General features: G+C 44.7%; 1 protein-coding gene across 2 annotated transcripts in view; it reads right to left on the bottom strand.

Moving 5' to 3' along the window:
- The window catches only part of LOC119174135 (uncharacterized), a 33049-nt gene extending 23083 nt beyond the window's left edge, over positions 1 to 9966 (bottom strand). For both annotated transcript variants that reach the window (XM_037424949.2, XM_037424948.2), the window contains exons 1-2: positions 9795 to 9966; positions 596 to 747 (exon numbers count right to left, since the gene is read on the bottom strand). In XM_037424949.2, the coding sequence (XP_037280846.2) occupies positions 596 to 747; positions 9795 to 9890 (248 nt within the window). In that variant the 5' untranslated portion in view covers positions 9891 to 9966. The remainder of the gene's footprint in view (positions 1 to 595; positions 748 to 9794) is intronic.
- Between the last annotated feature and the right edge of the window lie 3768 nt (positions 9967 to 13734).

Raw genomic sequence — 13734 nt, 5'->3', positions numbered from 1 at the left:
CATAGAACACACGCCTGCGGTGTAAATACTCCTTAGTGGTGGTAGCAGAAAACCGCCCTCAGTCTTTAACAAGCAGACTTTTGCACAAGAGACATCACGAAGTCATATAAAAGGTTCAGTGAGAAATATATTTTCTCCTTGATGGTGATCTAATTACATTAGGAGCGACAAATTTGGAAGCTGTACGGAATAATGCAATTGTTTTGTATCATATCTATGTAACCCTTGTGTAGTAATAAGTTTTACTAAAGCACGGCCAATTCTTGTATCGAGGCAGTTTTCACGCTACTAGTTTTCTAAATGCAGAGCGCTGACATCACATCAAGTTTGCGAGCCATCATATCATGCAAATTTTTCAAGGTTAACATGCAGAATACCTTAGGTATAGCTTCCTAAAACGCTTTCAAGAAAGTTTAAAAACGAAGAACTCTTTAAAATCGGGAACATTGATGCCACGCATTTTCGAGCCAGTGATTTCTATTTAGGCCGACCGCCTTGTTACAGAATTTTCAATGAATGAATTCTCCAGATAAAATTCAGTACTTGTATTACTGTTGTAGGTAAGTGACCTTTGCCAACTATGCGTTTCACTTACCTCGGTTTTCCTTGCTCACCCTTTAGCACCCAAATGTATTCTCCTTTCTTTGCTTCTGCATTCAGCCATATTCTCTTTGCTTTGAGGCATTCATACATAGTATCATTATTGCTATCCGACATGGCTATGCCAGTGGGAAATTGGTTGAGAATCTGCATTGGAGCAAAACAGTAAGAAAACTTCAATGAAAAAACTCTATATGCAACTTACCAGGTCAGACATTATTGAATCTATAGTAACTGTGTAGTGCGTCACTGCTTCACTGTTGCTAAAAAAAACAAAATAAAGCAGCACACTTTATTTTATACGTGGCCAGTTCAAGCACTCACTCAATATCTGAGACCCGTTGCTTTAAAGCCTTGTTCAGGCTACATGCATTACGGTGAATTAGTCGGTGAGAATCGACAGCGTATGCCCCACCACGGTGGTCTAGTGGCTAAGGTAGTCGGCTGCTGACGCGCAGGTCGCGGGATTAAATCCCGGCTGTGGCAACTGCCTTTCCGACGGAGGCGGAAATGTTGTAGACCCGTGTGCTCAGATCCGGGTGCACGTTAAAGAACCCCAAGTGGTCGAAATTTCCAGAGCCCTGCACTACGGCGTCTCTCATTATATTATGGTGGTATTGGGACTTTAAACCCCACATGTCAATCAATCAATTGGCAGCGTAAATGCAAAAAACGTAATGGTGTTGTTCATACATTGTTGTATTTAGCCGAAATGATCAATATTACACGTAATTCAGACATTGTTGTATTTAGCGTAAAGCATCAAAGGGACACGTAATTCAGGCATTGTTTTATTTAGGGTAAACCATAATTAGGACACGCTTGAGGCGTAAATGCAGCCAATGTGCACAGGCGATGGGCGAAGCAGTTGCGGTTTTGACTCAGTCTTATAGTACTTCCGATCACCCCAGATTCCCTGTCTTCATTCAAGTCTTCAAAAACATTCAGTGGCATGTTGGTGCCGTTGTTTTCGCGGTGTTTATTCTTTTGTGTGCCAGGGTCTTGCAACCATGAATGATGTGGTAGCGTCTGCATCACACAGCGATGGCATAATCGGAGAAGTACGACAAAAGCCCAGACTGTGCGGCCAGTGTCTAAAAACGTACCGCAAGAAGCAGTCCCACAACAACGCATGGCTGTAAGTCCGAATTCAGCAGCTGGAGATCAATGACAATGCACAAAATCAAAGCTCTTGAAGGGAGTATTTGCTGGAGCATACGGCCTCTGCCAGTTGCAAAACACGTGGACACGAAGAAGGTGGATACATTTGCAGCCCATTCATCTGTTGTCACTCAATTTATTACTGTTTTCCTATGTTCATGGCGATGTGCCAAGTTCCTTCAATAAGACAGAACAGCCAGCCGAGGCAAGGCCACACACGCGAAACGCTGCGTCTCACCCAGGCTGAGACACTGGGGCTTAACCTGGGTGAGAATGGGGGCAAGGTTTAAAGACGGGCATGGGCCTAGACAACCACCTGACCTGGCATCTTTAAACGCCGTTAAAGCGCCCGTGAAACTCGCGGCTTCTTCCGAACGCTTATGGGTACTCGTTCTTCGCAGAACACCTGCGGTCCCCTGCGAGCACCTATCTGCTTATGGCACTGCTCCTGTGAATGCGTGTGGTTAGGCCACTGCTGTCTATCAGCCCAGGTGAGTTCGGGAATAAGCGATAAGGTGCGTGGAAGGTCCAGATTTTTTCCAAAACTATGTTCATTTAATGACAAAGAGGATAATGTGCCCGCGTTCTGCGAGCCACCTCTCAGAGTGGCATTGCAAGTGAGTGCCTTAAAAGCACCTCTTGTTGAGATGTCTATCAGTGCACCTCCGAGCAGGGTTTTGACGAGAAAGCAGTGGGAATCCCCCTCTCCCTGTCCTCACTGAAGTGTTTTGGGGAGGGCTGAAGCGAAAGGCGAAGTCAAATTTCCGGGGCCATGGGTGATCATCAACATTCGCGGTCTGATTGGTCTAAGTTGGCAGTGATGGCATCGCTATTCTGACAAGTACATTGCAGATGTCACGCTCTCTAAAATAAACCGCACTGTGGAAAAGAGCATCAATATTTAATGGCGAGAATGAAAATTGAATTACGGGGCCAGCACGTTACAAATCTTAATGCTCGATTAACAAAAGCTTCTCCACACGACAGCTTCGACGCCAATAAATCACCCAGAAGGGCAGATTACTACATAAAGCAGGTGGAGGCACTTAAGAACAGGTTCTTCCCACCGAGCACCCAGAGCAGCCAGGTCAACATTGAGATTGACCCTGTAGTGGAGGAAGTATTTGAAATCTCTGCGGTAAACCACCGCAATGTCATTGAAGAGGAGTATGGAATCTTAACCCATATATGCCCAAACTTAGGGAAATTACCAAAACAAATTTATTTCCTCAAAATGATTGCTTTTACGACCTCAGAATACAGAGTAAGGCTTTTATTTAAACAAACTCTTTCAAATACTGATTTTGGAACCGTAGTGTTTGTAGGAAACTTGTGTTTGACACACAGTGAACAAAAACATTAGCGTCTATCTCTGTCACTCGAAAGTTCCTGCCCACCCAATAACTAACAAACAATCGTCAAAAATATCAGCAGCATTAAGAACAATTTGACTCGATACTACTTATATTTTTTTCGCGGTATGGCACTCAGGTACGTGCACGTAAATTGGCCATTTTGTCCCTGCAAGTACGTCCTCATTTAGAGGCCAGGGATCACCTAGACTTGCATGTGACGACGAGAGGGCATCACAAACACAGATTAGGTGGCGCTATTTTTTTACAGAAAAAAACATTCCAGTACACTGAAAAGATTCAGCGTCATACACTAGGACACTGGGCACATATGGGTTAAGGCGAAATAACCCCCAAGAGCGTCCCAGGCCTAGGAACTGTGATAAGTAGTTGAAATGTTCTTAGGAGTTTAAGAAATCATTCTAGTGCGCAATGCCTACCAAGAGAACCTACAAAGAGAACATAGAAGACTTTTAAATATCAATAACAGTACTTTCATTCGGGGAAGTCCCTCTTGGTTCATCGATCACCGAAAGTTAGGCAGATCAGCCCACTTTGGCCTCTGTTATTTAACCTAGCTATAGATGAGTTTTCTGCAAAATTATGTTAGTTTCAGATGCAAGTTTCAGATGCAAGCAGCTGAATGTTTTGTTTATGGTCATTGCCGAAAAAATCTTAGGATGGCAAGTGCTCGAAAGTTCAATGTGACGCACGATTTGGCATTCATGTGAGCACATTAGCAGTCATCGATTGTACCTCCACGCGGAAAAATTAGGAATTTGCTTTGTAGTAAAAGGACTTGAAAAAACCTCGTGAAAAACAGCTAAGAACGCTGCTCAGGAAGGTATTCAAACTACTGCCTAAACCTCAGTGCCGCTATGTTCTCCTTCGCTTCTACTTGCCTCGACTCTACGTCAGCTGATCTTAGGACCTATTGCAACGAAGACTCTCCTGAGCATGGATTGAGTAATTCGATCAGCCTTGAGGAAATGGCTTGCTCTTCCCTTAGATATGCCGCTTGGTTTGTTTTAACGAGCGGTTGAAAATGGGGTCAAGGGAGCCCATGCAGCAGGGCCACTATTCTAGCCATGCATCAGTGATGCTACGACACCGTGACCCACTGTAACATTGTAGCATGTGCATTCATATGAAAACGGCCAACAATAATACATTTGAAAACGCAGGCAGAAAACTTGACCTTCTCTAAGGTATCTCATATCAGCTCCAGTAAACAATCACGGAAGCATTGGGCTTATAAGCTTAATTGCTGTTTTGATGGAGACCCCTGCAGCAATGTAAAGAGACACCTAGGTCAGCTTCATGGCTTACCGATGGTACTGCCCTCCCTTGTGGGAAAAGACTCATTCACCTTGCAGAATTCCACATTCATTCGGTTCCTAGCTAGACTCGATTGTAGAGAATTAGGTATATTCCGAAAATTCTACAGCGGGGTATCAATATGTTGAGTCACTGGGGTATATCTTCCAAGAAAATATCACAGGACCCATGACAGCTAAATTAAAAGATATTATAACACAATGAGACACCTATCGCGTTAATTATCGCAGTTTGACTAAGAGGTAAAGCAGGTGCGTACCTCTCAGTCAAAAAGTGCTTCCCACAACAGTCTCTCTCAGGGGAGGACACCTCAACTGTAGTGCACGGTGGTAGGAATGTGAGAAAAAAAAGATATGTGAAGAGAGGGGAGGGGTAGAAGTAAAAGAAAGAGAGAGTCAAGGTTCCACCCGATTCGAGTCAAGTTTCGCTGCACTTAAGCAGTGCGGCGATGTAGACTGGTAGCGCAGCGGAAGCAGCACTCATCGCACTTGCAAGTCGCCGTTGCATGGTGGAAGCCACCGCAAAGGGCACACTCAAGAGGCCCTGGCTGTCGAGTGTGGACAAGCCTCGAGTTTTAACATGAACACTTCCTATAGTACGGTCGTGACCAGAATTATAAGCGCGAGGCACGTGCCTCGATAGACACATGATATTACTGGGATGGCCGACACAAGGTTGGCTGTGATTCGTCAGTGTCTAGGTGGCATCGACGCCGTGGACGGTGTCCGAGCAGATGTGGTCTACGAGAAGTTTGCATCTCACGTGGATATCACAGAGCCAACCCACCTGAAAGAGTGGTGTGGGATCCGTGAGGAGTCGACATTCGGCCCCTCGCAGACACAACGTCGACTCCTCGCGAGGGGAGACGTTGCGTCGCGAGGTGAAGACGTTGCGTCAAAAGTTGACGCGAACATGCCGAATGTCACGTTAACATGCCGGGAATCTGTACAGAAAAGCTGCGATAGAGTGTATCTCTGTTCTGTGTACAGTCATGCTGTTTAGCAGAGCACAGCACCACTGACGCCTCTGCGCAGCGTAAACGTTACATATAGCATTTATTAGGTTCATTGGTATACAGATGGTGTAATTTACGCTGAGCGAAAGGCAAAAAGGACGCAGAAAAAAAATACACCATATCTACGAAGTGAATGAAGATGAAGAAGCTTAATCCTTCTGCCCGCCTGTCTGTCCGTTCATCCATCTGTTCTTGTCTGTCTGTCTGTCTGTCTGCCTGTCTGTCCATTCGTCCGTCCGTGCGTTCGTCCCTCCATTCGCCGGTTCGTCTGACTGCCTGTCCAACTAAGCGGCGGTGCGCCAGCTAGGAAGCGGCAGTCAAGCCAACTGAGAGCACAGCTGCTCCTCTAGCCGGAGCAGCGAGAACTAGCATGGATACGACGGTGGAATAGATTTACAAAGCTGGAGCATAAGAACAAAGTTGATAAAAAGCATTTAGTTGAGTGCACCTACAATACACTGTCATACTAACTGGCTGAAATTAAAGCTTTGCCAGCACATTATATGGCAGCATCAGCACAGGACCCCTCCAGTATTGAGCAAAGAACAATTTGCAGTTTGACGCACTTAGCCTGAGCGAAACTTGGCAACTTTTAGAGTTGAAGAACTTGGTGGATAACATAATAGTTCACTAATAACAGTTAAGTTCACCTGTGAGAATGGCTGCCTTAACTTGTGTGCAGCAGTTTGCTGATACTAAACATTTGCCTATAGGCGTGGAAAGAAGCTGTTCTAGCTTCGTTTAAAATCACGATATTGTCGCTTCAGATTTCCACGTCTCCGGGGGGTCTGAAATAAACGCGTTATGCTTCAATAAATTTGTAAACAGTGCAATATATTGAAAAAAGAAGCTATTTGGGCAACACATGGCGAGTGAACTAGAATTAGGGCATGCTATAGTACCCCACGCATTGCCTGCACGGAGAAAACCGGAGAAAACCGGAGCGCACTGAAGCTAGAATTGAATGGCGTTCTAGCTTCAGTGCGCGGAGAAAACCGGAGCGCACTGAAGCTAGAACGCCATTCAATTCACGCTTGATACTCTCCTTATTTAAATTAGGTTTCGTTAATATCAAAAGCGATAGAAGCGATCAAGCAACCTAACACGTTGCTGCGAGAAGCATTCTGATGAATTTTGTATTTGTTTCCCTCTGCCTGATAAAAGCATGCTTGTGGCAATAAGTGATACGACCGCCACATGGTTCTACATAAAGTACGGAGTTTTCTTTAAAGCAACGATTCAGCCTTGGTAGCCATGGAAAAAAAATTACCTTCCCCGTGTTCAACATATTACAAATAAAAGCGACTAATTCAAGAATTTTATTGCAATTATTGTAGCCAGCCACATCAATTGTACATTAGTGGCATATCATATATTAGTAAATTGAGCCACTTTGTCAGAGTAAAAAATTGATTTTCTACTCATCTAATCATTTAAAAAAGTTGCGGATAAGAAGAACCTCATTCAGATTGCCAACACTAAAAAATAGGTACAAACTTGAAATCATTTGGCGCAGTACACATTAACACAAAAAACAAGTAATAAAATACATCGCGGGCAAGAAAATGAATTCTGCCTATGAGAACAAATAGCAAAAAACAGCAATAAATGAAGCAAAAACGAAAATTGCACATTTAATTTAAAAGTACTTGGACTCTCCTAAATAGTTTTGAGGTAATTACATAATGAAAGAGAGAAAAAATAAATGGCGGAAAAAAACAAGACAGTGACATATGCTTTCGACAATGTATGATGACTACGCGAAGCTTCGTTAACAGGTTAGGAGAAGGCATGATGAAATGCAATGGGAGTAATAGGTATGAGCAAAGCCTCCTAGAAAAACTTTGCCTGGAACGTAGCTCTCTCTTCAATTGAAAGCTTGCTACCAGCACAAAATCTTGGAGGCCATGCCTCCTACCGCGTGTTGGGACACTCGGCCGCGTGGGACCGCTCGCCTCCATACCACTCTGTCACGTGACATCACAGCTGCTCGGAGGCAACTGTGAGAGCGTTGCTGTGTTCAAAGGGGGCGACCGCCAGAGGCGTTCGCCTCCGTATCGGAGGGCGAGGGTAACATTCAAGGGAAGGGCAGCGCATTCGCAGCTCATGTTCCAGGCATAATTTTTCTAGGAGGCGATGGTATGAGCTAAGGTCATCGGTATGAGTGTGGACGCTGGAGGTCAGCTTCTGGGTGGTTTACCGCTATGATATGAAATTACTAATAATTGAATAATTCGACAGCCTGCCCTAAATAAAAGGTGCGTTTGTGAGAATGAATAGGCACCACTGCAAAAAGTTTGGTATCACTAGAAAAGTTCCTGACCCCTTAGAAGAATTTTATAGTATTGTCTGGATTTGTCCACTTCTTCAGTGATGAGTCTTACGCTAACCTCTGATTGGGATGAAAGAGTGCCTACAATGTTTATACTGACAAGGGTGAATTTTTCCGCTCAATAGTGAACAATTTGACGATTCCGGCGGCAAGTGGTAACTAGCGGTGCGGAAACAGAGTGCGCGAGGCGCAGCATTGAGTTCACCAGCGGAAAGTTCTGCCTATAGGTAAATAACATACTGTGGTTTATTTCGTTTTTTTTCAGGATAATAGGCTTCAATGGGGTACTTTAAAACTAAAATTTTTGTCAGTCTGTGGGTCTGTCTCTATGATTTCTGTCACACAATTTTCCCAGCCAGCGATAATTTATACACTTTCTCCAGGCCTAACGATCTTAATCTGGTGACTGCGTTTATACTTGTGAACGCTGTCGATCCAAAATCAAGTATAATGTCTACATGAGTCACTATATAAATACATCAGCATTTCGTGGTGGTGTTCTTTACTGCAAAATGGATATAAACAAAACTCTAGAGACCCTTTTGTTTCTTACAATATGCTGAAAATGCAACAATTTGGACGAAAAAGCGGGTGTTTCTTGCGATATGCCGAAAATGCCACCTACGCAAAAAATTTGTTCTGCCAACCACATGATGATGCCACCTGCCAGTGGACCTCTCCTCTGTACAAGCTCCTATCTCGAGAATTACTGCCTGGTGGTATGCGTATCTCATTTAGTGGCTCCAGAGTGTATATAGGCTATAGTCTTTCGAAGACATTTGCGGCGAAGCACGCATATACACGGCCAATTCTTTACATTACATCTAGCTGGCACTCTTTTTAGTATTACACACGTATGAAATAAGCACAGTGATAAATATGAACGGGAGCCTATAGATGACTAGCACAAGAAATGTGAGGCCATATCAGATGGCTCTCGTGTGCCTAGTTTGACTGAGTAGCGCAGGCCACATCTTCGTAAGAGGGATACGCCATCACTACTGGTATTTATCACGTTGCCATATAGAATCATATGTTCTGGTTTAGAGCACTAGGCATGGCTCTTTAATTGTCACTGCATCTAGGAGAAATTCACTGCAGCTGACGAGATTACATGACTGCGGCTTATTACAAAAGGTGATTTTGGTGGCTTGAAGATTCCGTTTATGTACGCCTCGTAATAATGCCCTCATGATTTGCAGCGCATTCATGATGTGTATTAAGATTCAAAATATTTAAACAGAAAAACCACACAGAGTAATCGATTTTATTTACTATGTTAATTACTTTTCTGAGGATTTGAGCGCCTCCTTTCGCTAAAACATGCTGTTTAGCGAAAATAAAGTGCTTTGTTTTTTGTTATACGTTGAAGCATTGATTATGAAAATGCAAACACAAAACTGTAAATTTTTTGTTGCGCTGAAGCTCACACATTCTAAAAACAATTAAATAGGCTAAACGTGGTTGATGCTTTGAAGAAAGTAGAAAAAAAGCAGAAGAAACAGCGATAATTTTTGAAATCAAAACAACCTTCTTGGTGAACACGGCTAGGCGGATGTTAGTATAGGAACAACAAAGTTGACATCTGAAGTCCATTTACAACATAAATTCGCTGCTAAGAACCAAGTAACGAACAGCTGCAACACAAAGCCATAATGTAGGTTTACTTTGTGCCACCCCTACCTTGTTGCGCTTACCAAAAACCGCAAACTAAGGCATATTTCATGAAGTTTTGTATTCCCGTTTGCTTTTTACCGTTCCTCCCGTTTCTATAATGAAACGTTGAACGTCTGCACCAGTAATATCACTTTTGCGGCAACGCCATCAACACACGACATTTTGTGAATAGAAGCCTAAAATGGCTTGTTAGAATAGAGAGGTCCAAATTACGAAAGGCAATACATAACTACTAAAATAACTCGTGGTGGTTATGAAGAATTCCTCGTTTTGACAGAAAGCTCACTACCAGTAACCGATTCTTTGCATAATTACATACCCTGAAGGCGTCTGGCACATTGTTTTGCTCTTGGAAAGCCAGTCCTGGTTCGTGAAAGGACAGGACAATATAGATTGCACAGCACCAGGGCAGCATTTCCTTCACCAGATCACCAGTTTGCTTCTCTCTATGTTGCCCAGGCAGAATTTATATCCAGCTGTTGTGGGTTGTCGATGTTTAATGCTAAACGTCAGGTACCCTTCTCCCCCCTCCATTCACTCTGCTGGCGTCAGGAGGCAGAAAGTCACTTCTGCATGAGAAAAATTATACTCTGTCCTAATTGAATTCCACCAGTTCATTATCCTTGGACAGCCATAATATAATTTGCTGTCATGCGTCTTGATATAAAGCTGGATGTTTGCAGCGTGGCGTTAAGCTGATATAGGTGTCAGAGACTTTGAAAAACTGCCATTATCGTTCGGCTGCTGAACCTTTGACATTGATGTTACAATTTCATATAGGATCACTGCCAGTTCGGCATGCTGATTTAAGTTCATGATGAAACAAACGCTTATGAACACGAAAATTCTGAAAGGACACAGGACGAGCGCTTGTCTTGTTTTCTTTTTGAGTCCTCGTACCTATTGGCGCTTATTTCATTATGAAAGATGCTATATTTTCACGGATAATACGCATGAATGTTATTCTTTTGGAAATTTACCGTTAAAGTAGGATCTCTGCAAGTTTGTTTGCTTTCTGAGGCCTAAACACTAAGTCAGAATGTATGGAAAGAATGAACTTATATTTGAGCAATTCTGGAAGCGTAACACGAGCCGCATTTGTTTATTTATTCATTCATTTCTTTATTTATTTCTACTGCAGCGCTAATCGCGCTAAAGTAGAATGGATATATAAGAATATTCAGAAAAATATCTTGAAAAACTGAGAATAACACAAACAAGGAAAACTACACTTTCTTCTATCAGAAATAACCGGAAAGGTCAAACGGAGCACGTCAAACTAACAAGTGGGCTCTCGAGGCTGCTGACCCAAGGTCAAATATTTGGTAAACCTGTTTTCATAATCTTCCGCGTGCGTAATTGTGGCTGACATTTATAGAGTTTAGCGCAAAACGTGTATGTCATATTCCTGTTACTGTAGGGGTGTATTTTCCATACAGAGCTTCATGGTCTCTTTGACAACTCTGTACCTGTTATTTGTGTCATGTAGGATATTCTTAACTAGTACGCGTTTATGGTGTTGCCCTGCGTAGTCCGCATCACCTCATCAATCTATAGCCCACATTTCCTTTCCTGCCGGCTATTCTATGGTACCTCAAGAAAGGAATCTCTATGTACATGTTGAACTCATTGCTTTGAAATACTTCAGAATGCCCACTGCAATTTGTAGTGGGAAGTTTTCAGAATGAATAATTGTTGCTTTTGCCAAATTCGTGATGTCCCAAGCATGCGTTCGTAAACCAAGACGCGCACCTATCTTAACTCCGCCGTTCTTTGATGATGATGACGATGAGTAAATACGCCTCAAGGTTTGGAACGAGTAGGCCTTCAAAATGCCAGCTCATTCCTCGATTCTCTCATATTCACTGCAGGAGCGATTCTATCAGACAGCGCATTATTACACATAGTAAGGAGGCTCATTGACGTACAGGACACTCGAAAACTAGACCTGCTGCACTAGCTCAAGGCTAACCTAAATGGGAGACACCAAAAAGCGAAGTTTGCGCTGCCAGTCGAGTTTCAAAGTTTGAACCAACTACACTGCAATATATATATATATATATATATATATATATATATATATATATATATATATATATAAATATATATCACAACGTGATTTATTTCGACGTTTCGGCCTAGAGTCTGGCCTTCATCAGGATATATACATACATATATATATATATATATATATATATATATATTATTACGAGGCAGTGGGCATGGCTCTACCGTCGTGGACAACAGTTCGATGAAAAAGAGGTGGACTCGCCGCGCGAGAGACTGGCAGCTCTGAAGCGTCACTTTGGCATGTAAATATAGGAAATACGCTCATTCCTCTCTTCCGTGTGTTTGCGAGCTCCGTAACAAATTGGTGGGAGTGCTGGGTAACGAAGCGCCATACAACGGAGCTCCGCAGTGGTCGTCAAATCGGAGTTTCCGTGATGGAACACGGGACTGATCCCACGGCCACCTCTCCATCGGCTTCGGCGACGCCCGCACCATCCACGGCAACGCCTCCACTGGCCCCACCCCCACCCACGTACGTGCTGACGCATCCGAAGCATCCTGGAACGTTCTGCGGTACGGACCAAGTTGATGTCGACGACTGGATAGCCGACTACGAACGCACCAGTGCTCTCAACCGGTATGATCCGACTCTTATGCTGGCCAATGTGCTGTTTTACCTGAAAGGCACGGCCAAAGTCTGGTACGAGAACCATGAGGAGGAGATCGGCAGTTGGGACACCTTCAAGGAAAAGCTTCGCGACTTATTTGGGAAGCCCATCGGTCGAAAGGCGGCTGCAAAGAAGGAGTTGTCTATACGTGCTCAGACGTCCACAGAGCCGTATATCTCATATATACAGGACGTGCTGGCTCTATGTCGTAAAGTTGACAACGACATGTCGGAGTCTGACAAGGTTGGCCACGTCCTCAAGGGCATAGCGGACGACGCGTTCAACCTGCTAATGTGCCGGAACTGTGCGACCGTCGACGAAATTATTGAGGAATGCCGGCGTTTTGAACTGGCCAAAAGCAGGCGGATTTCAAGATCATTTACTCGACTGCCGAACACCGCAGCGACGTCCTCCTGCGAAGATGGACTGTCCTCCCATCGGCAGTCTTCACCAGCGTCTGAAATTACGCGAATTGTCCGGCGGGAAATCGAAGCAATTACACCTACTCTTCCCGCCAACGGCCACGTCGATTTGCAAGTACCTCAGGTTTGCTTGGTACAGTCGATTGTGCGGGAAGAACTGAGCAATTTGGGCTTCGATGTCTGCGCCGTTGCTCAGTCTCGACCAATTGGCTTCCGTTCAAGGTCGCCGCCTCGCCCCAGGTCACCACCCCAAGAAAGGTCTTATCCACGCTCTCGCAATCCGGCCGAATGGAGAACTGCGGATGATCGGCCGATCTGCTTTAACTGCCGCCGCATAGGTCACGTCGCACGGTATTACCACAACCATTGGTCTTCGTCCCGAAACCAGTATAACACTGCTCGCCGCACCGATAGCTACCGTCGTTTCCAACCTCCTGAGCCGATCGCCGACAACTACCGCCGGCCTCTGCCCGTCGATTCCTACGCCTGCGATGCCCCTGATACGCAGCACAGCCGCTCACCGTCGCCTCGACGTCACCAGTCTCGTTCGCCGCCAGGACGTCGCCCGTCGTCCCCTTCTCCTCTACGACGACGCCCGACCTCCCCGCTCAATTCTCACCAGGGAAACTAAGCGGTGCAGCTCTTGGAGGTGAAGCTGCATCCTCGGTACCGACCTCAAATCCTCTCCTTGTACTGCCGACACGACGAAATTTGATCGACGTCGACGTTGACGGCCTGACTGTTTCTGCACTTGTTGACACTGGGGCGCATATTTCTGTGATGAGTGCCCGACTTCGTCGCCGCCTGAAGAAAGTGCTCACACCGGCTGCCCCTGGCGTTATTCGTGTCGCCGACGGAAGAAGTCTTGCCATCACAGGAATGTGCACAGCACGCATCACTATCGCCGATCACCCCACATCTGTTCTCTTTGCAGTTATTGAGCAGTGCCCAAATGACCTAATTCTTGGTTTAGATTTCTTGTCCACCCATGCTGCTCTCATCGACTGTGCAACCGGCGTTCTTCAACTTGAACTGCCTCGACTTGGACCTGTGCCGTCCTCACCGTCACACCGCTTGTGCGCTGTTGATTATGTTCGGCTGTCACCGCAAGCCACCACGTGTGTTGCCTTAACGATATCACCAGCTCTTCCTGACGGTG

This window comes from Rhipicephalus microplus, chromosome 5 (genome assembly GCF_043290135.1).
Source record: "Rhipicephalus microplus isolate Deutch F79 chromosome 5, USDA_Rmic, whole genome shotgun sequence".
Classification (NCBI taxonomy): Eukaryota; Metazoa; Arthropoda; class Arachnida; order Ixodida; family Ixodidae; genus Rhipicephalus; species Rhipicephalus microplus.
Note: the sequence above shows the minus strand (reverse complement) of the source record. Positions and strands in the feature narration are given on the sequence as shown.